General features: G+C 37.7%; 2 protein-coding genes across 3 annotated transcripts in view; one reads left to right on the top strand and one right to left on the bottom strand.

Moving 5' to 3' along the window:
• LOC113404847 (epidermal growth factor receptor kinase substrate 8-like) overlaps positions 1 to 20,872 on the bottom strand; it is a 28,556-nt gene extending 7,684 nt beyond the window's left edge. Inside the window, exons 1-9 of one of the 2 annotated variants that reach the window (XM_026645915.2) lie at positions 20,767 to 20,872; positions 8,124 to 8,441; positions 7,070 to 7,140; positions 6,543 to 6,760; positions 5,121 to 5,220; positions 2,563 to 3,125; positions 995 to 1,087; positions 597 to 746; positions 85 to 173 (exon numbers count right to left, since the gene is read on the bottom strand). In XM_026645915.2, coding sequence (XP_026501700.2) covers positions 85 to 173; positions 597 to 746; positions 995 to 1,087; positions 2,563 to 3,125; positions 5,121 to 5,220; positions 6,543 to 6,760; positions 7,070 to 7,140; positions 8,124 to 8,346 — 1,507 coding nt within the window. In that variant the 5' untranslated portion in view covers positions 8,347 to 8,441; positions 20,767 to 20,872. The remainder of the gene's footprint in view (positions 1 to 84; positions 174 to 596; positions 747 to 994; positions 1,088 to 2,562; positions 3,126 to 5,120; positions 5,221 to 6,542; positions 6,761 to 7,069; positions 7,141 to 8,123; positions 8,442 to 20,766) is intronic. The other variant, XM_064219112.1, reaches the window with a different exon arrangement.
• An 88-nt stretch (positions 20,873 to 20,960) lies between these two features.
• On the top strand, positions 20,961 to 22,118 carry LOC113404849 (Na(+)/H(+) exchange regulatory cofactor NHE-RF2). Its single transcript, XM_026645921.2, has one exon. The coding sequence runs from the start codon at positions 21,036 to 21,038 to the stop codon at positions 21,597 to 21,599; it is 564 nt and encodes a 187-aa protein (XP_026501706.2). The 5' UTR covers positions 20,961 to 21,035; the 3' UTR covers positions 21,600 to 22,118.
• Positions 22,119 to 22,464: the final 346 nt, after the last annotated feature.

Below are 22,464 nucleotides of genomic sequence, written 5' to 3'. Positions count from 1 at the left end.
CCGAAGAAGAAACGGTAGGAAACGCAGTAGCTGATTACTCTCTTCCGACATTAAATGACACAGATATGCTATTTAAATACGCACCTTCGTCACGATCGCTTCTGTAGGCGGGCTCACGCTCAGGAGACGACGCTGCTGAGACGGAGTCCTCGCGAGCCATCGCTCGCGTGTTTCTGAAATATTTACACATTCAATTAGTATTCAATCAATGCACTTACTATATACTTTTCAAAGTGTAAATATACATAGATGAATGATTCTGTATCATACAGATTTTTTGGAATGAAACATGATCCAAAACGCGAGAGATTATTGCCCCGTAAAAGTTGTTTTAGCATTAATTTTGTATTTTGTATGGTTTAGATAATGTTCAACGACAGCTGATAAGTATTTGATAAACGATGTGAATATAGGTATCATGGGTATTACATGTAAGGCAGGGGAATACCAATTTCTCACTGAGACCAATACCGCGATATAAAGATCTAATACTCTGTGGTCTGATTCAGGATTTTAACCCAGAAATTCGAAATCAGTTACCTAAAAGCAACCATTTAGACGAAATAGACAAAACAGATGAATAACGAAATACAAACCTGGGAAATGACGCATATTGCTCGCCATACAAGTCAGGCTCATCTCGGTCATATCCGTAGCCTTCGGAGCGATCAGCCCTCCCGGCTCCTTCCTCTTCTACCATAGCCCCATCCGTTCCCCGACCGGCCTCATTTCGGCGAGGAGACGCCCTTCACCACACAAAACACTCACCACAAATAAGAAGCAACAACACATGGAATGATATACAAATATGGATAACAAAGAATAAAAATAAGACAAATGGTGACTGATGTGATGGAAATTGTCAATATTGTCAATAATGTAACTCATTGTGGGCAGGGGACTGTCCACAATGAGTTACTCTGCGAACGTATACAAACAACCAACATGGCGCACTATGTTACCTGATCAATCAAAAAGTTTATTGCGTACTTACCGACGCAAAGGTTGGTCGTCGACTTGATAGTCCGGAGACCACCCGTCCATGAATACCGGTTGGTACGGAGGTATCGTCGTCTTCCATTGTTCTCTAGAATAAGTATTTATTAAAAATTAGATTTAAAATTGATTACATGATACAATTTGGTACAAAATGTGGCCGTAATGTTAAGTCATTGTTAATTTTCGACACTTTCGCCATATGACGCCGCAGACACTGAGGTCCTTTCCTTTACTGGATTTTCGAGACACTGGAGTGTAAGCAGTGGCAGTTACCAGACTCGGGTCGTACTGAATTTTTTTCGACCAAAAAACCCAATTTTATTTTATGGCTGAGGTCAAACCCCAGAACCCGGGATTGACAGCCTAATAAGCTTGCTGCTAGGGTTTCGGGCAGTCGAAATTTACAACTAAAGAAATGGGAGTATTGTGACTACTGATTCAATGATATACCTATTCCCTTTGTCATATGTTATTTATCGAGGAATACTCGAGACGTCGTCTTGGGGAAATATGTCGCGCATTCCTCGATACTTTACTTAGAAACCGGTGTAGCTGATAATATTTTTAAATAATTCAACATAATCAACAGATAACGAAGGAATGTCATTGGTGGAAAAATTATCAGCAGTATTATTCTGCAAAAACTCACTTCGTATGTCACTCGTGAAACACAAGTTGAAAGTCGACTGACGGTGATTCGCTTTTTTGTCGTTTATTTGTTGATAGGAAAAGCGTCACAATAATTGTCGATGAGTGTAATCTAGACGGATATTTATTTAAATGATTATTATCTCTCTTTTAATTGTTTAATAATACTTATTATGACAGATTTCATTTTGGTTTGCTCGCCATTTCACTCTGATAAAAATAAATAATATCTCCTCCTCACTCCTCAATGCTCGTAATGAGTTGCAATATTTCTTTAAAGCTATTTTTAAGAAATTATCCGATACACCGATCCATCGATTGCAATTAGCCCATGCTATTTAAAATGTAGATTTTGTAGAAAAATCAACGATTTGTGGTATTTTTAAATATTTTAGAGACCCCTGATAGGATCCTCTTTCCCCAAGGACGGTGGTCTATGGAGGGGATCCAAACTTTGTAATCCGTCTATCCATATAATCCATATAATGATATGACTTATTTATTAATGTATATAATATAGATCCTGATGTATATCTGCAGTCTATTTATCAAATCAGATTCGATATCTATGTATATTTATAGATTATGCAAATAAGGCCAATAAGACATCGTTAAAAATATTTAAGCCTTTGCCTATATCGTTCAGTCCGTTAGTCAACAGCTTTACTTTGCCTTTCAGCGTCAAATAAATTTTTTCTGACATAGTCAGTTTGTATGGTTGAACGCAATGACATCAGGAACTACTAGTGCGATAAGAAAAATAAATAGTCGTTTATGATTGACCTTCTAACTCTATGCGCAATTTAATTCATTGCAATTTAGTTGTGCAGCTTAAAAAACATTCAAGAAAAAGTATCAACAAAATCAATTATTTAATGTCCGTTTTGTGTGAGACGTCTAATAATGATTTGTTACCTGGGTATGAGCCACGCGTCTCCGAGAGAGTGCCACAGCTCCGTTTCTTTGCTGGTGACGCAATTAGCGAGCAGGTTGAGCGCGTCACGGGTCAGGAGCGGCTGAACGACCCGCGCAGGGAGCCGCCCGTCGGCGACGTCTTGCGCCGCGTCCACGATCAGCGCTAATGGCGTGAACAGGAAGTGGACTAGCTCCGGGGCGTTTGGGTCGTGGATGTGAGCACGGAGTCGCGCCAGTAGGTTAAAGGAAAGCTTGAACTTCTGAAGCACATCCACGAAGTCCCGTTCTGGAGGAGGTCTAGTACGCAGTGCCAGCATGCCCTCGCCGGTGCCCGCGGCACGCTTGCCCCCCCCGCGCGATCTTCGTCTCCGTTCGAGCTCCCGTGACGCGGCTGCCGCGTGCTGCAAGCGCGCTATGAATTTTTCTATGTCATCGAAACACCGATTCAGGATGGCGATGTCCTGTTCATAGAGTCGTTCCGATCCAGTGGAGGAGGCGTCGTCTCTCTCCCCCCCCGATCCGCCGCGCTCACGTTCACCGCGCCCCAGTTGAGCTGACATTTGCTAAAAGCATACAATCTAAATGAGAATCTAATTTCATCGTTCATTTTAAATTATTAAAATGAGTTTGAGTCATGAACAGGAAACGATTAGATTAAAAACTATTTTTTAATTGCGCGTAATATCTTTGTGCGTAATACTAATATAATATAATTGGCAATTATGCGTAATATAATATAATTGGCAGTCGCGTGAAACTCACAGTGAGGACCGCCTCCCACTGCTGCCGCGTTAAGGTGTGATAGAGCGGCGCCATAGCGGCCGAGCGAGGTACTGATGAGCGAGGTGGTGATGAAACTGACCAAATATTGCCGCGACCCGTATCTCCCTTATCACTGATAAGGGGCTAATGTACGTAATCCTACAGTGGATTATCTCTGCTTAAAAATGTTGACATATTCTGTTCTATTATTTGACTAATACCAGCGTGGGAAATACCCTAACCAATACAATATATATGCTACTTACATATAGTATAAATTACCAGATACTAATCCATACTAATACTCCATCCAAACGACACGACCTTCAGCTATTTCAGGTATCTTGTAATATTTCCAACAAACGTGTCCAACCCTAAGTTGTAAATGTTTTTTTGTATGTCAATTTTTCATAACAGAAATCTGCGCTTCATTATTTATGTTCAATTTTTGTACGTTATATTAATATTATACGTGCATTTTTTTTAATTTAAAATCTGTACCGTGACTTTTATATAAAATATATTATATATTGCGGACTTTTCGTTCTAGGAGCTACAATTTAGCTCCACATGACAGCTATCGAGTCAGTTATTGAATAATTTCGGTCCAAAAGTACCTCCACTTACTTTTATTAGTTTTATAATGTAGGCGATTAGAATTATACAATCAGATTGTTATATATTTTGCCATTCATAACATCTGCGAAACCAATGTGCTGCCAACCTTGGGAACTAAGATGTTATGTCCCTTGGGCTCGTTGTGTAGTTACACTGTCTCACCCTTCCAATAACTCCCAACAATACTAAGTATTACTTTTCAATGGTAGAATAGACAATGAGTGGGCGGAGCAAGTAAATTACTTACTTAATTGACTTTAATAGAAAAACCTTAAAAACTCTCTAAAATTATATTAAAGATTCATCTTTAATCAAATTGATCATACACTACAACAGCCCAGTACAGCAAGTAAGTCCCTTCAAAGACATCAACATATTGAAAGGTGAAAATTTACGACGAAAAATTATCCGATAGACAAGAAACGATTTTGTTTTATTCAACAATATTTAATTATTAAAATACCGCCGGATCGATCTATTTATGATAGAGTCAGCTCCAGCTGTAGAAAATGTAAAGAAATTGTTACCAAAGAGAACAGAAAACCACTTTAATTTAAAACTTTAACTTTTAGTGTAATTGCGGCGAATAGATTAAAATATAATAATAAAATATATATCTGTAATCATTATTATTAGTCTCGAGATTAAATTAATTGTAAATGTTTAGTATGCTCGATAGCGGCACAGGTGTACCTACTTCATAACATATAAGTACACGTGACAATAACCCAATAATAGTTTATTGTAACCATATCGTTCTTCGCAATAACAAAAATGAAAATAAAGTTGTTTGTGCTATGTAGGAATTTAATCAATTCAAATGTGCAATAAAAGCAATCGATTGTACGCCCTTATCGAGAGATGATAAGACGATTGATAAACGATAAAACAACCCGCGAGCTTCTAGAACAATGAGCGACTCACGTCGGCTACGTTCTTATACATTTAATATAACGAGGTCAGGCGGTATGTTGCATTTCTAAGATAGTTTCTATTTTATTCAATATAAAAAGTTTGAAAAGTAAACATTTTTGATCATGCAACGCAACCACAATGCAACATTGGAACTTAGTTATGTCTTTTGTGAGACTGAGACACAGCTATAGAAGCTATTGCTGTTTGGCGTTTATATATACGTCGTGATTGGCAGTAATCTCACACACATATTGGTTAGTTACCTGTCTTCTTGGTCTTTCCATTTCATTTTCTCGTTCCCTTTCTCTTTCCCGTTCAATAACAAAATCACGACCTCCCTCAGATCCTCCGCTGCCGACTCCCCTGCAAGCACAGTATTATTAACAAATGTTCTGTAGCGAGTACTAATATACACTTGTGATGTCCGAAAAACATTGTCAAAGCATAAATTGTATGAGCGGTCACATCGACCTGATGTTTGGTATACAACCAACAGTATCATCGTCGTCATCCTCCTTATACAGGGATTCTTACAAGGATAATATCGCGTCAAGGTTTCGGAAAAAAAATATTTTATGAAACAATTTTTTCGAACACCTGTATTTCACTTTTACAAGTATGCGCACCAGGTGTAGGCAGAGACGGGTAATGGAAAGACGAAACCTTTGTTGAACATGTGAAGTTTACGCGATGCCGTTAGCGATTTGACTGCATTTGACGTCTGACAACCAGCTCCTCATCTCAGTAGGACCGCGAGATAAATGATAAGATTAAGCGTATTTAAAGCATTCCACGCGTCGTTACGCGATGAATAATAATATTCGGCAGATAACATTACATCTGTATGTGTTATTGTAAAGTATGAATATACTTTTGCGATTTTACGGTGACATGCTGCCGACGTCGTTGTCAGTCGTTGTCATCATTTCACGCTTTGACGATTTGTGCAGGAGCAATTTATGATTTGAATTTTTAAAAATAATTATTTAATTATATGTACTATAGGCTATAAACAAAATACAAATATGAATGTCTCTTGTTTGGGATTTCCGCAGTGTAACACTAACAATCTAATTTTTAGCATATTTGCAAAAACAACAACAACCACATTAAAAAAAATGTATTATACCTGTTCGTATCGTCGCCCGCACCAAATGTTTGTCGGAAATCTCAGCTAAATCATTTATATTAAATTAATTTGCAAGGTTTCATGAAGTAATTACTTCTTTAGTTTTATCATCCTCGTCACTGATTACGGAAGGGGACAAAGATTATTTCAGATATTTTTAGAGCGTTACTCAAGTTAATTTTAGTTTATTAGTTGTTAGACTTCAAATATATTGAAAATCATTTCCATCGCATTTATGAAATTGATAAACGTGTGAACCATTTATAGATTTCAAGGAACCTCCTTCAACGTAAATTGCCATAATTTATGTTAAAGATTTCCTTGAAACTTGAGAAGAATTAATTGTCAAGCGAAATAACATTTTAAATTTGTTATAATTTAATTTATAATGATAAGCTGCAGGTCGATCATTCTTCTCATAGAAACTTACATATATATGTGCACTGTACATTCTGTGCTTGTCTAATTAACAATGCCTTTCATAATCGAATGGCCTTTGCAATAAAACGTATTATTTACAGCGAAATATATTTATGGTACAAATATATAAACTTACTTAAGAGCATTTAATTCCTCGACCAGAGTCTGAGCTCCGACGTCATGGCATTGAAATATGTGGAGTTCACGTCGAGCGTTCGCAGGTGAGTTGCCACCGCCGCCTTCCGGAGCTCCCACCACGAACGCCAGCACGTTGTTGTACAGTTCTGCAGGCTCGGGGGACGTAAACGCAGTAGGAGAATGTACCCATGAGGCTGGGAAGCGTTCCATTATGGACTGAAACAGGAGACAAGTGGTATCATATACTGCTTTTAGTTTGTTGTGATGGTTGTGGCAGAGTAGAATTTTACCGGCCTTGTGATTCTTAGATATTTGTTTTAACACAATTGAACTTTTAAAGTGTTTTGATCTAAAGAATATGTTTTGTATTTAGCTCATGGCAATTCTCCGATACGGAGAATATATTAGAAATCTTCATCTTTCTAAGTACAACTATACAAAGTTTGACTACATTCAGTTGAACAAGAACAAGCATACATTTCGAGATACTATATGTGAAGGAGTAAGTTCAAAGTAATCACTCACCCCGGTTTCGTAATCCATTACTAATACCCATTGATCTTCTAAACAAAGCTGCATTTTTTGGCTCCATATTCCTGAAATTAAAAACGACAAATTTAAATCAAAATATTCTTCATTCGAATAGGTTCTATATATACACGATTAAGTTGGAGAGTTCTACAAGTGACGGCGCTAATCTCGGAAAAATCTATTTTCTATTAATTTCTTCATAAGCATTTGAATCGCCATGCCATATTAAGTTGAATTTAATTCTTCTATCAGTTCGGAATGAGTCTAAGAGAAACCGACTAGTAACTTTGTGGTTACTCCTTTGTGACAATAAATTAAAAACCTGTTACTAAGAGTACAAAAAATAATACCACATCTACTCAGATTACCTGAAGATGCTCTGATAAGTGATTTTTGATCCAGAGCATTTAATTGCTAGAATAGTTATATTTCAGTCATAAAAGCATCGTTCGGATTTACTCACTGTTTAAAAATGGCGTTTATAATATTATTATTTAGGTTTATATGGTAAATGTATATCATGTACATATGTTTTCAATGTGTTTAAATTTAAAAAAGTTGAATGTATTTAAAGTTTATATAGGCATTTTATCTAAATCGCACCTAATTCGCTTGGAAGGCCAATTATTACCAATTATTGCTGCAAGCAATCAGCCATTTTTTCATCTCCTTGTACCTAACTCGGTTGGTCTTTGGCCAGCTTATACGGCTGGAGATCAATAGTTCAAAATCAAAATAACTTTTTCCGGTTTTCCTACTCAGCAGCAACCCGTGTTTTGAGAATAGACTTTGTTTACACTCCCGTACCTCCAAAAACATGTAAAATTGATCCTGTCTGTCTACTATGCCATCGGACTATGAGCATGAAGGAACAGAGCGTGCTCCCGAGTAACAAGACCCGCATAGCCCTAGCCCTACATACGTATGTATATATTCAGGATGTCACCGTTACCGTCATCGGTCAGGAGGACGTCATCATACCTTGACTTTTTGCTAAATTTTGTCATAAATTTAAAGTTTTTGTGTAATAAATTTGTTCTCGTATTACCGTTGCTCTTTTCCAACTGCAACAGTCGTCTCATTCCATCTGCGGGATAGACGATGCCCGTCTCGCGTGTGACAGTGAAGGTCGCAAGATGCTCTAGCACATAGGCACTTCTCCTCAACCCTGCCAGGGTATCGAACTCGTCTAGGGCGCGTGCCGCCGTCGCGTCCGACGTCCGCCCCCGCGCACCACCCCCTCCGCCGCCTGAGTTCCTCATCGCCATCATCAGCGGCTTGTTTCACGCCGACTGGTTCCACTCACGCATCACGATATATTATTTTTGGTATGAACGCTAAATACTCGATATGTTGTTTGTGGAATCTGCAATCAAAGAAAATTATATATTATAAACAAAACTCAGTAAGTAACTACTCCGTCTTCAATAATATTATAATGTTACGAATGAATGCTTTATAGTATTTAAATAAAATAAACGTATTTGCCATGAAACGTTTGTTAAAATATTGAATTCTGCTAGTTGCGAAATAATTTCATTAACAATAAATACGACACAAGTGTAACGAATCGACTGTCAACACGCCGCCCAGTTCGTGTCGCCACACAATGTCGTGAAAGATCTTTGTCTTCGGGTTTTGTTTACAGAACGTGACTCGACGAGACAACAGTAGTGATGCCGCTTGCATGGACTCATTAATTGTTCACAAGCTACTTGTATTATGTACCCGTTATTGGAATCAAAATCTATTCTTATGCAGTAACAGCTGATGAAGTGCACTAATCAGAACAGGATGAATTATTTCTTCATATTTTAATTCCATATTTATTGGTGAGTTAATATTTCCACGATAGAAGTCGGTCTACTAAACTCGTACAAAAGTGCCACTTTCCTCAGATCATCGGTCCACTTTATTTGAGGGCGTTTTCATACTTATTGGTCTTTTTATCAATTTCCCATAAACTTTGTTCACGCCCATTTCTGGGCAGATTACTAGGTAGGTTAATTAAAACTAGTAAAATTACAACTAATTTATTTGCTTTGGTTACCGGGTTGTGGTTTGATATTACGACAACATAATATCTAAGCCGAGTTGTCGGCCGGAACGGACATCGGATACAGTTACAAATTGCTTTGACAGTAACGATTGAATTTATAAAAATGGCTTTGATATTACAAGCGCGAATTGGTTTTCCGTGACTTATTCTTTAATTTTTGTAATAACCGTCGAAAATATGTCAGATTGGATTATCAGTGTGAGACTGTAGCAATCAGAGCGAGAGGTAATATTAAGAGTTTATTTTAAAATGACAGGTATGTTATTTATATTAAATTTAAATAAATTGATACCAACGAAAGCACATGTCGACGTGACAGATTTAACATGATGCTGGCATCACAATGGTGACGATCAAATAGAAAAAAAAGACTTGTAAATGCCTAGCTTGCATTATAGGCTCTTAAACGATACGACTCGCCATTATTCGGGTTGATACATACAACATCAATGGTTCTGTACCATACGCCTATACGTAAGTGCTTACAACTTACCAATATAACAGTTCTAAGCGATTCTATTAAACGAAAACAATAACAATAAAACAAACCAAGCCAAATGGCAATTATGCTAACACAACTTTAACTTTATGAAAACGTGTTAACTTCTGTGGCGCGCTGTTGTAAGATAGCAGTAGATGTGTTCCAGAGAAGTGCGCCCGCGCTGCAGGTGCGCCCTTCATTGCGATGCGCGCCGTGAAAGAGAAACCTCCAACCTCTCCCTCACGCACAATACAGAACACAAGTCGCGTTTCTAATCATTTCTTGTCTCTGTGTACAAACATTCTTGCTACTTCATAGTTATTTTAAACACAAACTCATAAGGTATGTGTTTATTGAGAAAGTTTAAGCGCTTTCTCCGCTACCTCACGACGTTATTTACGGGACGATAGAAACGACCTTGCGTTTGAATATTAAACGGAATATTTCAATTTTGTTCCAGTAAGCACGAAGAACGTAAGTAGCCAGCCGAGGCAGACCCGTGATAGCTGAAGTCTGGTGGAGTACGCGCCGATCCTTCGCCTAAGAAGGGGACCAAATTATCTTAACGTATTCCACCAGCTTTCCGTTTTTTGGGACATTTACGAACTGTTGCTTTTATATCGTAAACAGTTTGTAGTGAATTATTAGTTTTGTTGACAATTAAAACATTAGAAACTGTAGTGTTAAAGGATAAAAAAAAGTAAGAAATGATTAATAATTATGTACAAGATTATAATGACGATATAAGAGCTTGGAGTTAGAATTCATTGGTTTTCAAACAAGAGATAGTTGTAAGTGTAATACGTATGGGTACATGATCGATGAACACGATCTAATTTACATTGTGACCACGTGGTTTGTGGTTGATTCAAATTTACTCGTAACTAAGGGTTACTTGAATTAAGCATTTTTTTGATTGGATTAAGAACATATTAAGAACGTCGCGACTAATTCGTGTATTACGTCAGAAGACAATTTAAAATACCTCGGCTCGGAGGCTGTGGACTGCTATCTGCCAACAGGTTCCAAGGCACGCATTCCAAAGGAGTTATGCATATCAATGTTATGAATTATGATAAATAAGTTGTACTGCTGACCTTCGGCGCTGTAGCACGAACGCGTCTATTTAAGACTTTTGGACAGAACAATGATAGGTAACTTTATTTCATAGTGATTTTATGTGTCAACGCTCAAGATCCATATTAAAAAATCTATCATAAAATTTACGTCTTTATTTTTAATGATTTGGTACGAGCAAAATTAAAACTAGGTTCTAACCTATGTTAGCTCTGATAGCTATTATCTTTTTTATTATTTGATATATGAGTTTCCAACAAAAGAAGGACGATATACACCAATGAAGGATTTATAAGTTGAGTGCCTTTGATTACAGGAGACCACAGTCCTACTCATAAGCAAAAATATTTGCAGTAAAAAATCAAATTAAAATGTGAAACTAAAATACAAACATTTTAAGTACATATAAGCTTATTAATATATTTTTTTTGTTATACGGCTTGATATGACAAGCTATCGAGATGAATATCAAGATCATTTTTATTCCTAAATTGTCCATAGAGCCTCGGAAGGGTAACGTTATTAAGTTTGTGTCTTTGAAATATACTTTATACTGTGTGAGTATATTTAAGCAAAATACGTATATATACGTCTATCTATATATTAATATATGAGGATCGAAAATATGTACCTTTTTCTTATTGCAAAAATAATAGTACATTTATAGTTACAACAAATTTTAGGTATTTTAGGATTTAATCACGCAAGTCAATAGTTTTTAGAGGTGATGTAAAAACATAGTTGCCAACGATCGCCCGCAGACCGAACGGTTTATCAGCAAAACCAAAAGCCTTGAAACAACGCTTGTGTGAACAGACCTTAATGTACAGTCAGCATCAACACCGTGTATGTCACTCATTGATATTAAATTCGAATTTATGTTGTATGAATCAACATTTGATGTCTAAATTGAAATTCAACAGTCAGTTAAAATTGCCGAGATAAATATAAAATACTAAAACTATCAGGCGCAGGCGCAGGCGCTGCGCGGGCGTTAATAGATTTACTCTTCGTTACGTCCTTAGTGTGTTGTGTCTGTGTGGGTTTATGTACGTAACGTGTGTGGGTTGCTAATGAATTGCGGACTTGCGAATCACCTTCCAATATAGTTAATTATATTTACACCAAGTTTAAGCGGCCGTGTCGCAATGCTTATCGTTGCGATCGATACTAGTTAAAATACATATTGGTTGATAGTTGGTACTATCTAATTAAAATGGTGAAAAAGAGTGACTACTGAAATTCTTGCCGGTTCTTCTCGCTAGAATCTACTTCTCTCTCTTCTCTTCTCTTCTGTATTCTCTTCTCTCTTTACTCCGAATCGGTGGTAGCTTTTAATTTGATTCAACTCTGTAACATGACGATTCTAAAGTGCTTTTATGAGCCTACTTAAAAAAATAATATTTTGATTTACTCTTTTCCACCTTTTTATTACAGAGTATGTCAGTAATATCCTGGCTGGAAATCAACAAATACTAAGTCCGCCCTTTTTTTCTTTAATATAACTTTGTATTGAGTAATATGCCTTATTTATCAATGTTTTTTGACATGAGCTTTTAATTTAACCGTGGAGACTTATTATGGAATGAATACTGTGCCCTAGGAAGGATGAAATTAACTTTGCGAATTCGGAAACTAGGTGTTATTAGTTTACCTTTCGTCCTCGTGTCTAAAATTAAACAATCTTAAATATATTCGTTTACAAGAAGTCACGAGGGTCGATATGTCTATGTAAAGACTATTTGTGCTCAGTAATAAGTAAATAAACGGCGCGAATATTTGTCTCTAATTCCAAATTACATATTTGCAATTAGAAATAATACAAAACTATGTTTTGGTAAACGTGTTACTATAAAAGGCAATGTCAATCATCGTGACCTCTCAGGAGATGCTGTTGTTTAGACAAATCTGCATTACGAATCTTCTGCTTTGGCGTCATGTTATTAATTTACTTTTACGACATCGTATTTTTATGATATTTTGTATTTACGAATAAAATTATTTATTTTGTGAATATTTCCTAAGTACCTTTATATTGGCTGTTACATACAGGTTATTTAGAATTTTACCCGTTTCATACACGATGAGAACTTGCATACATTGACACAAGCGTGAAGTTGGAGCGTGTAAAACCTTCTTTAATAAACTGACTACTCCCAAGTAACCTGGTTATGAGACCCTGCTTAAACGAAAAACCTCATACATTATAACTGGCAATGAGTTCCCGACACTTTAACATTGAAATTCTCCTGTTGTATTTCACAAAAAAAACAACAGACTAATATTTCCTGTATCCTCGACAAGAGTTCAACCAATCCAAGATTTCAGTTATTTAGATGTAATATAAATTAGACGTCGTCTATATTTCATCCGCGTTATGAATAGATTATAAATACTTTTCTCAAAGTTTGCAATATAGATTGTCATTTATGTCTGCAGCTCCGCTCCTCGGGGACTGGGAACGCAAATAATTAAAATCGAACACATATCTATTTATGGCTAACGCTTTCAAACACAAACTAGCAGTTTTAGCTTTTTAACATACATAAAGATTACACGGTGTTTTATTTTTAATTTATATCGTGGGTTTGCCAATAGTTCGTGTTTATTAAAACTATTTCGGAATCTAACATTCCTTAACATTCTTTATAATTATATTTGATTTTCACGTTTTGTTACATTTACACTATAAATATATTACATATTATATTAACTCCAACATAATTATATCTTTACAGAATATCAACTATTCAAGGTCTTTTCGCTGGACATTATTACATTATACTATGACTCGTAAGAGGATATACCTATCGTAAAACAATAATAAACATATTCACAAATCATATTTCAAAAATAATTTTTTAAAGAATATTATCAGTTAACCGTAACATCTGTATCTACTACTGGACAAGGACTATCTTTCTTCCTCTTAATAATGGTTGTTACAATGAGCCTAGAGTCGTGTCCGATATTTCTAAGTAGATACAACATGTGACTATAAACCTAAGATAGCGGGGCGAATCCATTTTGGAGTTTATTCCACCACGCTGCTCCAAAGCAAGTTGATACTTTTCGTGCATTTCAACTAACACAGGTGACAGAATCATCATCCTCACGATATTTCTCTTCATCGTCGAGCGCGAGATGATTTATAAGGATTAGATCAGACGTCACCAGAAACATATTTTAATTAATTTATAGAGATACATTAATTAAGGCATAGAGATACCCTTTAAAAATATATAAGCTTGTTATTTTACATTAATAAATTAAAAAAAATTGACATACTGTGGTTACTCTTGTTTAATCCAACTTAAAGCGGCTCATTTGTTTAATTTCTCACTGAATTAAAACTGTAATTAATAATGATTGTGGCGTAGTTGATATAGAAGTGTATTCACAAATGATAAATTCAATAATCAGAGCTGTATCTACTTAGTTATAGCTGATATATTTGAAGTAACGTCCCCTTATCAGAGATAACGTCATCGTGCAGCTACATACGTGTCTACATGTGTAATATGCATATGTGTGCGTATGGTGTGTGTGTGTGTGTGGAAACATATCCTAGATATTGTTTTTTTGAAAAGTAATGAGACTTATAATATGGTTCTAAGGAGAAGAAAAGGTTAATAAGCTTGATGTGACCTTCAGTTGACATGACATTAGAGATTAGCCAGTCGGGAATTAATGATCGATTAAAGTCGTTGTGTTGTTGTATATTTTCAATTTGGTTAATTTACAATTATTATCTCTTAAATAATGATAATCTTGTATTGGTTAGGTAAGCCATCCTTAGCGCGAGGTGGCATGCGACCACGGATATCCTCTGAACATCATTACTTGTAGCGAAAAGATTGGAATTTCGGATACGAATATATTTACCGTAAATTCTCCACTGAAGTGGGGCCCGTGCCGTTGTTATATCGAAAAGTGTTTGGCTTATGGTTTGGTTTTATTAAAGCTTCTTTAAATTCAAGGTTAATATGGAAAATATATATTTTTTAATTTTAAATATACTATATACCTACGAATTTCTCGTTTAACTTATAACCTATCAATAAATAAACTATAAACACCAATGTTTTGTATGTAGCTATTTATTAAATAGACTTTTTAAAACTGAACTCTATAACAAGAACTGATGCTATTATTGCGTCGTATCTCTTCCCTTCGTACTTGTCAGTATGGTACTTATGGTGTTTTGGGTAGTAAGACGCTTTGTACATAAGACGTGTCATCGTTGATGTCTTTTGCAGGCTCATCGGGCGCGACGCGCGCTGTCTCGCGTGAGCGGGTACCGTGGCGTGTTCCGTAGCTTTCATATGCGCCGATGACAGTGATGTAACGTGTTCTGTAACCGTTACGATACAACTAGAACAGACGATAGATCGAGGCGTTGATTACATTACAATAGTAACATTGCCAGTTTTACATAATTTTCTTATTCGCCTTAATCCTTACTGACATCATAAATATCTGTTCCGCGCATAATCATCGTCATATTATGTGACGTTTAGCACGCGCTTGATGGTGACACCACATGGATCAGAAATCAATATTTTGATCGACATAAATGTTACGAGATTGCGATGATATCATAAGTTACAGAATCTACTTTGTTCGAGTGTGTAATCATAATTTTTTATATCCTGGGATAAAAATAATAATGAAAATTTTAGCAGGATCCAAACTTAGCATACCAAGATTCAAATACAGACTACAGTAATGTAAACTCCTGTAAATATTCTATACATGGACAAAGTCCTTCACCCATTGAGCAATGTATGGCTTATTTAGGTTTCCTGACGACGTCTAATAAATTTAATATAAAAAAAAAACATATTGTATAAATCTCTATTATCATCTATCACTGACGGATATTATATATTATAATTTATATAACTACACGTAAATACCTTTTACAGTTCAAATACAAGGGATTTTTTATCGTAGTATTCGCAGTAGTCCACGATATATTATGACTTATTTCTATCGAGTAATATTGACGCCGTGACGTCTCTAACGTCCGCGCCTCGCGCCGCCGCCCGTCGGCTGCTGCCGGGGAAAGTGAGGCGGGTTCGGTTCCTAGTTGCCTTATTGTTAGACGTCGCGACATCGACTCACGTGGGAAACTTGCGAAGAAATTGTTTCTAGTTATTCCGTTGTAAGACCTCGGTGGCCAATACTCTTGTTTTAAACGTCTTGTAGAATGTCTATATATATTGTCATTAGTGCTACCTAGTTTATTTATGTTTTTATTATTCTTTAATACTAGTTTTCGCCCGCGGCTGCGCTCGCGTTCTACATATTACACGTTGGGACACATTGGGACCGTACGAAGTATTAATCAACATAAAAGGGCCCCACACGCTGCTTGCACCTGCAGTTACGTTGTCTCACTCACCCTTCAGACCGGGACGAATATAAATGACTACTATTGCTATAGTGAGTTTGCATTTAACAATTAATTAATACTACAGTAAAGGTTAAAAACGTTTTTTTTTACGGCATTGTTTGGCGGACGAGCATATGGGCCACCTGATGGTAAGTGGTCACCACCGCCCATAGACAAAGGTGCTGTAAGAAATATTAACCATTCCTTACATCACCAATGCGCCACCAACCTTGGGAACTAAGATGTTATGTCCCTTGTGCCTGTGATTACACTGGCTCACTCACCCTTCAAACCGGAACACAACAATACAGAGTACTGTAATTTGGCGGTAGAATATCTGATGAGTGGGTGGTACCGTCCCAGACGGGCTTGCACAAAGCCCTACCACCAAGTAAATGATATATTACGTATTAATATACCATGCATATGGCACTTTGCAGGATTACGTACATAGATGACAAAAGAGCTCGCAGTTGACTCTCATACAGAACGAATCAGTGGAACGTTTCTAGAATGATCTAATTCTTACACTTATACTTATCTGAGAGCCAGATATTACACGAATGTTAATTTTCTTGATTAAAAATAAAAAACTAGAAAGTAATATAACTTTCTAGTTTTTTGCCTCAATGTTGTTTATTAAGAAACGTGATTAGAAGTAACAGCCAATCCCACTGTTGGGTAGAAAGAGAAAGAAAGATTGGACCTTTCAACGAGCTGCTCATCATGCCGCGCTTTCCATGTGTTAAGAAATAAGCGATTGCCCGGATTTGAACACGCAATCTGTCTTCAAAATTCCTTTTCTATGTGGGTACTGAAACATGAGTATTCCCTGTATTATAAATCAGAAATAATTCTAATTACATATATGTGATTAGAATACTTTTTGGTATTTAATTTTAATCGCTTTATCATTACAGATAAAATCGTCAGCTTTTACACATTCGGTGAATACGGTGTTGTCAATAGCGGAGCAGAGCGCGGCGCGCGGCTGCGTGAGCCGCTCAAGGCCGCCCAGTGTCATACCAGGGCTCATACCTCAAAACCTAAACTAAAAACGTATTTTGTCTTTGACACACACTTTATTATAAATTATCTTTAAGAATTCAACTTAAATATGATGTTAGCGATTATTGGCTGCAGTCGTTTTTTTAAGAATAAAGCGATGGAAACGTCGACGTTGAAGCGCGCTTTATATTTTAGATTTGATTGTTTTGAACAGAATATGTAACCGGTCGCCGGTCATATAAGTTATAAGCAAAAGTCACGTATCGTTGGAAACATTTGCAATAAATAGTAATGTTAGGTGCGTGAACGTGTGCGCGAACGCTACCTGCGTGAAGTCGAGTCGATGAGCGCACGTCATCGCTCGGGAATGTCGAAGCGAACGGAGTGTTTACTAGTTACTACATCATTGAGCCTTAAAACTACTCCGAGCGTTGATGTACGAGTTATTATTTGAATAATAGCCCGTATTTGAATAATAAGCGTCGACATTTATGTTTCAAATGAGACATTAGAAACCTGATCGTAATTTCGAGTGAGATGACGAGTGGTTAGAATCGGTGAGCTTGGCTTGCGGGATCAAATTGTAAACCCAAGGCAAGCATCGGTGTATATTGAAAACCACCAATCCGCACTGGAAGTCAAAACCGTCGCCCTAAAGAAAGATGCCTTTGCCCATTTACGGAACATTATTATACGCAGTTATTTATTATAACGCGGTATCCAAATTGTATTCGAAACAACTGCTTTAAATAAAATTTGAGTAAAAATTTGATAGGAACATGAATCATATAAATAGGTTGCTGGTCAAGAAAGTGTTTTTTGTAGTACATGACGAGTTCTTAGGTACGTCAGTGACATGCTGTGGTACTCGTATTAGTGTAGACACATCGAATAAAAAGTGCGGTCTCAGAAGTATCGCGTTGGTTTCACCGCGACTTTCGCGTCGTGCGACTTGTCTGCGGTCGTAATGAACGAACGAACTAGCTTTGGGAAACCGCTTTTAGTATCATCTGCTTGACTTAGCGCTCTAGATCACGAGTTAAAGTACTTTAGGTATTGTTCTTTTATTGTTATTATGTTTATCGTTTAGTTTATTCCCACACTAAAACAATAATTCATTTCTAGCTACCAATCGTATGAACGTAACGGTACAGGAGGCACACGACCACAGCGGCTTCCTGTGACAATAGTCATGATATAGTTTATTTAATATAATATAATCACTGCAAGTGGCGCCTTCTAATTAAATTATCAAAGTTATTTAAAGTTTATAACTTCAATAAATTTAAGTGGGCTTCTATGAGAACTTTGAAATCAAAACATACCAGATTGGTCCGAAATGCAATTGTTACCGACCCGATAAGAATCTCTGTAAATCGTTGTCAACAATTAAATGACTCGAGTGCATTAATTTTGAATTTAAAAACTTTTATAAACTAAAACAGCAAAATTTGAAAAATCAACTCATCTCTAAGACACGAAATATAAAATGAAATACAAATGTCAATAACGACAAAGAATCGTAATTGAAATCCATAGTTAGTTAACGATTCCATCCGTGACTGCGACATGTTCGATATAATTACAGTTTTGGGTCGTTTAGTATTTCAAGTTCAACATCGTAATGAGAGCTTCGCTTAGTCATTTGACTCGTCGAAGTGGTTTCGCAGAAAAATGTAATCATTTGTACAAGTCATTAGTCATTTTATAATCGTCATTCATATAACAATTCAATATTATTGTTTTAATACGATATTACTACATACGAAATGAATAATACAATCAATGAAGATCAAAGGCTAAGCGGCCATAAAATAATACAATAAATTCGTTTTTAAATATTAAAAACTTATGGTAAATATACCATAAGAATTTATACAGTTTTCAATTAAGAACATTTCATTAAACAGGCTTGCTTTGCCCTCCCTAATGTTTTCTTTTTGGTATAATTATCTGTTACCATGTGCGCGTTATAATATCTTCGTTTTGATGGGAAACCAAAAATCTTATCGCGGTTGTCAAATGCAGTTGTACAAAATTTCACCTCTGCTGAATGATGTCACATAGATGAATCACATAGATTAGGCAAATGAAAACCGAGTAGTGCTCGCTTTAATAAATTCACTAGCTTCGGTTATGATTCACGTTTGACAACTGTCATCTCCTATAGAATACTTAAAAGTACAAGTATTTGAGATGGCCGGGTAAGAAATATGGAAATGGGCCCGCTGGAAGCTCACTTGTGTATAATTTTAATTTATGCCTTTAATGAATTTCCAGTGATTATTAGTTCCACGGAGTGTTGTCAGATATAATACTATACTCTACTACTGTTCAGGTAAAGAGTAGTAGGCTGGCCATTCGTTTTCTGGTGCCCAAGGGGTTGGCAGTTGTTCTTTATACTTGCTTACATGGGTATTCGAAGCCTTCATTCTTGGCACTTTGCCTAAAGGTGAACCATCCAAATTGCTACCAAAAGTAATGTCAATGTAAAGTCATGTACAGGTATGAGCATAAATATTAGAACAAATATACTAAAATCGTGTTTAAACTTTCTGATTAGAATACATGTTATAGTGATAGTTACTTTAAAAAACCAAAATATATCGGAAAAGAGCTCCGACTCCGCGCACACGGCGTGACTATAACTTGAGTACATGTCTGGTACTCTCGTGTTTCTACGTTCTCCGCCGATTGGCTATTCGTGAAAATTTATCAATTAACAACGTTTTAGATAAATTATATTTTTCTTTCATTTATTTAAATTTGTGTATTATTGAGCTAAATTAAATGTTATTAATGATGTTAACAAGAATGTGTCCTAATCAAAGTTATCCTAAGATAACTTTAATCTTATCGAAGATTAGTGTTGTTGTTGACACGTAACTGTTGCTTGTACGAGTCAGGAACTCCACACCGCGTCGACGCTTGTGTTCCCAGCGAGTTAGTTTAGATAAGTAATAAAATGTCTGTCCTCAACAATATAATGTGACATGTATGCAGAGGCCGATATCTACTTCCTGTGCGGACGATGCTTTTAATGATGACGGTCACGAAGCACGTCGATCCGTGCGCAGGAACTCCATACAAGTTCTCACGGCAACGGTTTGTGGAAGGGAGTTATCCGGTCCCGTAGTGTAGGCTTAGTTCATCCTGTCCTAGGAGGTGCGACTTATGAAGTAAACAGCAATTAGAATTCAGCTGAGCGAGGCCTGACGTGTGAGAGTTGAGGCAGATCAACGACCGTCCGACCGCCGCTAACGCCATCTAGCGGCCGTTCGGGGACCCGCGCCTAGCATCGCTACATGAGTACATGCTAGTAATTAATTCGAAACATTTCGAGTGAATGTGTCTTAACTATGAATTTAGGGTTCTCTAATGCAACAAATTACCGTAGCCGTGTAAGTCGTTTACTCTCTCTACCTCTCGCAGTCTCGTAGTCGTCTCTAAGTATTTTCTGGTCAAATTGAACTAAACACGATATGTGCAGTCATTTAAAATTGCATTTTGTTTAAAGGAATATATTAATATATTAGGAACACCGTCGCGGGAAAGCGGCATACTCTCGAAGCGACCTCGATCCCGAAAGGTACGGGCGTTATGACGTGTCGCCCTTAAAGGCTTGCTCCAATCTTTGGAGCTTAAATTATATACGGTTCTGTACTTACCCTTCTCAATGTAAACTCGAAATCCTTTTCCGTAGACTTGCAACAACAAATCGTGCACACACTACACTCACGACGATAGTTCGCGCCGCAGCGGCGACTCGGTATACACTGGAGGCAGTACTCATGTTCCCCCGCTCCGCTCGCCCTCGGTCCCGAGCCGGAGCCTCCACAGGTGAGGCGGAGGAGGGCGTCGGAGGTGTGCGGCGCGGACGCGGGAGGCAGTGGCTCGGAGCGTGCGGTAGCAATCGCGCGCATTCACAGTCATAGTTATGGCTGCGAACGGGTCGGCGGCCGCGGAGTCGCGGCTCTGCCACGTGCGGAAGGTGCCTAATTTCGATGGATACGGATTCAATTTACATGCTGAGAAAGGCAAGCCTGGACAGTACATCGGCAAAGTTGACGACGGTTCCCCGGCTGAGACAGCCGGCTTGCGCCGCGGAGATCGCATCCTAGAAGTCAACGGGCAAAGCATCGCCGGAGAAACGCATAAGCAAGTAGTCGCGCGTATCAAGCAACGACCTGATGATGCGGAATTGCTCGTAGTCGCTCCGGCTCCGGGCGAGCCCGTTCCCGATCTCGATGCTCCCGAGCGACCGGCTTCTGCAGGATCAGTATCCGCGCAATCTGCAAATGCTTCTTCGCCAGCGAGTACAAACGATTCCTCGCCAATTACTGATCGCAACGAGTCGCCTTCGTCGGAGCCTCCACCACGCCTCAATCTTCAAATGACAGCCGCCGAGATGCGCGCGCAACTCGCTGCGAAAAAAAAAGTTGATCCTAAGAAGGTGCCTATGGATCTAAAGTCGAAGTTTGACATCGTGAAGAAACTATGAGGTGCTAGGAGCGGTAGTGTGCGTACGAGGGTGTAGTGCGTGTCGTAGGCTGCGCATACGGCGCCGCTACATGTCGTACAGTGCGGAGTGCTGTGTGGCTGTGTGCGTGGGTCACACCGGCGGCGACGGCCGCGCGGCAGGTGCGGGCGCGGCGGCGCGGGGTGCTCTCCTCGCGCCTCGCCCCGGGTTGTTATCGTCGTACGGTGACATCAGTGCTCTTCGAAATCACGTTTGATTTGCGATCTTATTCCCTAGTACAATAATTTTAGTATTTTAATGCGCCGCTGCTTCACCCGACAGAATGTAACATATCGTGCCTTTCATTTATTGCCATTGAATGTTGTACATAGTACATAGGTACTGCTCGTTATTAAGGAATTCTATTGAAATTTAATATTATTTTAATTATAATTTAAGAGGAAAATCGATTTTTATGAAATGATTACCTAAATGTGTAGTTAGATTTATATAAAAACTAAGTGCAATTATTGTTGAGTGATCAATAAAGGATGTTTAAAAATATGTCATGTTATCTGCCGACGATAGCGCAAGGCTGCGGCCCGCGTCCTTCGGTCGGTCCCCGTCCGCCACGCGTGTACCTGTTCTAATGCATCGCTTCACGCTTGTATCCAACGTCTATGCAATCAAGATACGAGACGTCCTTCTCTCTCTCTCTTTCTCGCGCACTCAAATATCTTGTTACATAACATCTCAGAAATTTTAAATATATACATTTTTGTTATTTATTTTGTAAAGAAATTTGTTTGGCAATAAATCGAGCAATTACCTAGCGGTAATTTCACCGAGTTTATCAAATATAAAAACAATCTCTGAGTTATATAATAAACCGCTTATCTATCTATTC

This window comes from Vanessa tameamea, chromosome 26, assembly GCF_037043105.1.
Source record: "Vanessa tameamea isolate UH-Manoa-2023 chromosome 26, ilVanTame1 primary haplotype, whole genome shotgun sequence".
In the NCBI taxonomy this organism is placed as follows: Eukaryota; Metazoa; Arthropoda; class Insecta; order Lepidoptera; family Nymphalidae; genus Vanessa; species Vanessa tameamea.
This window is presented reverse-complemented; position numbering and strand designations above follow the sequence as displayed.

Coding starts and splice junctions, on each gene's coding strand:
- LOC113404849 (XM_026645921.2), top strand. CDS start 21,036: ATGGCTGCGAACGGGTCGGCGGCCGCGGAGTCGCGGCTCTGCCACGTG.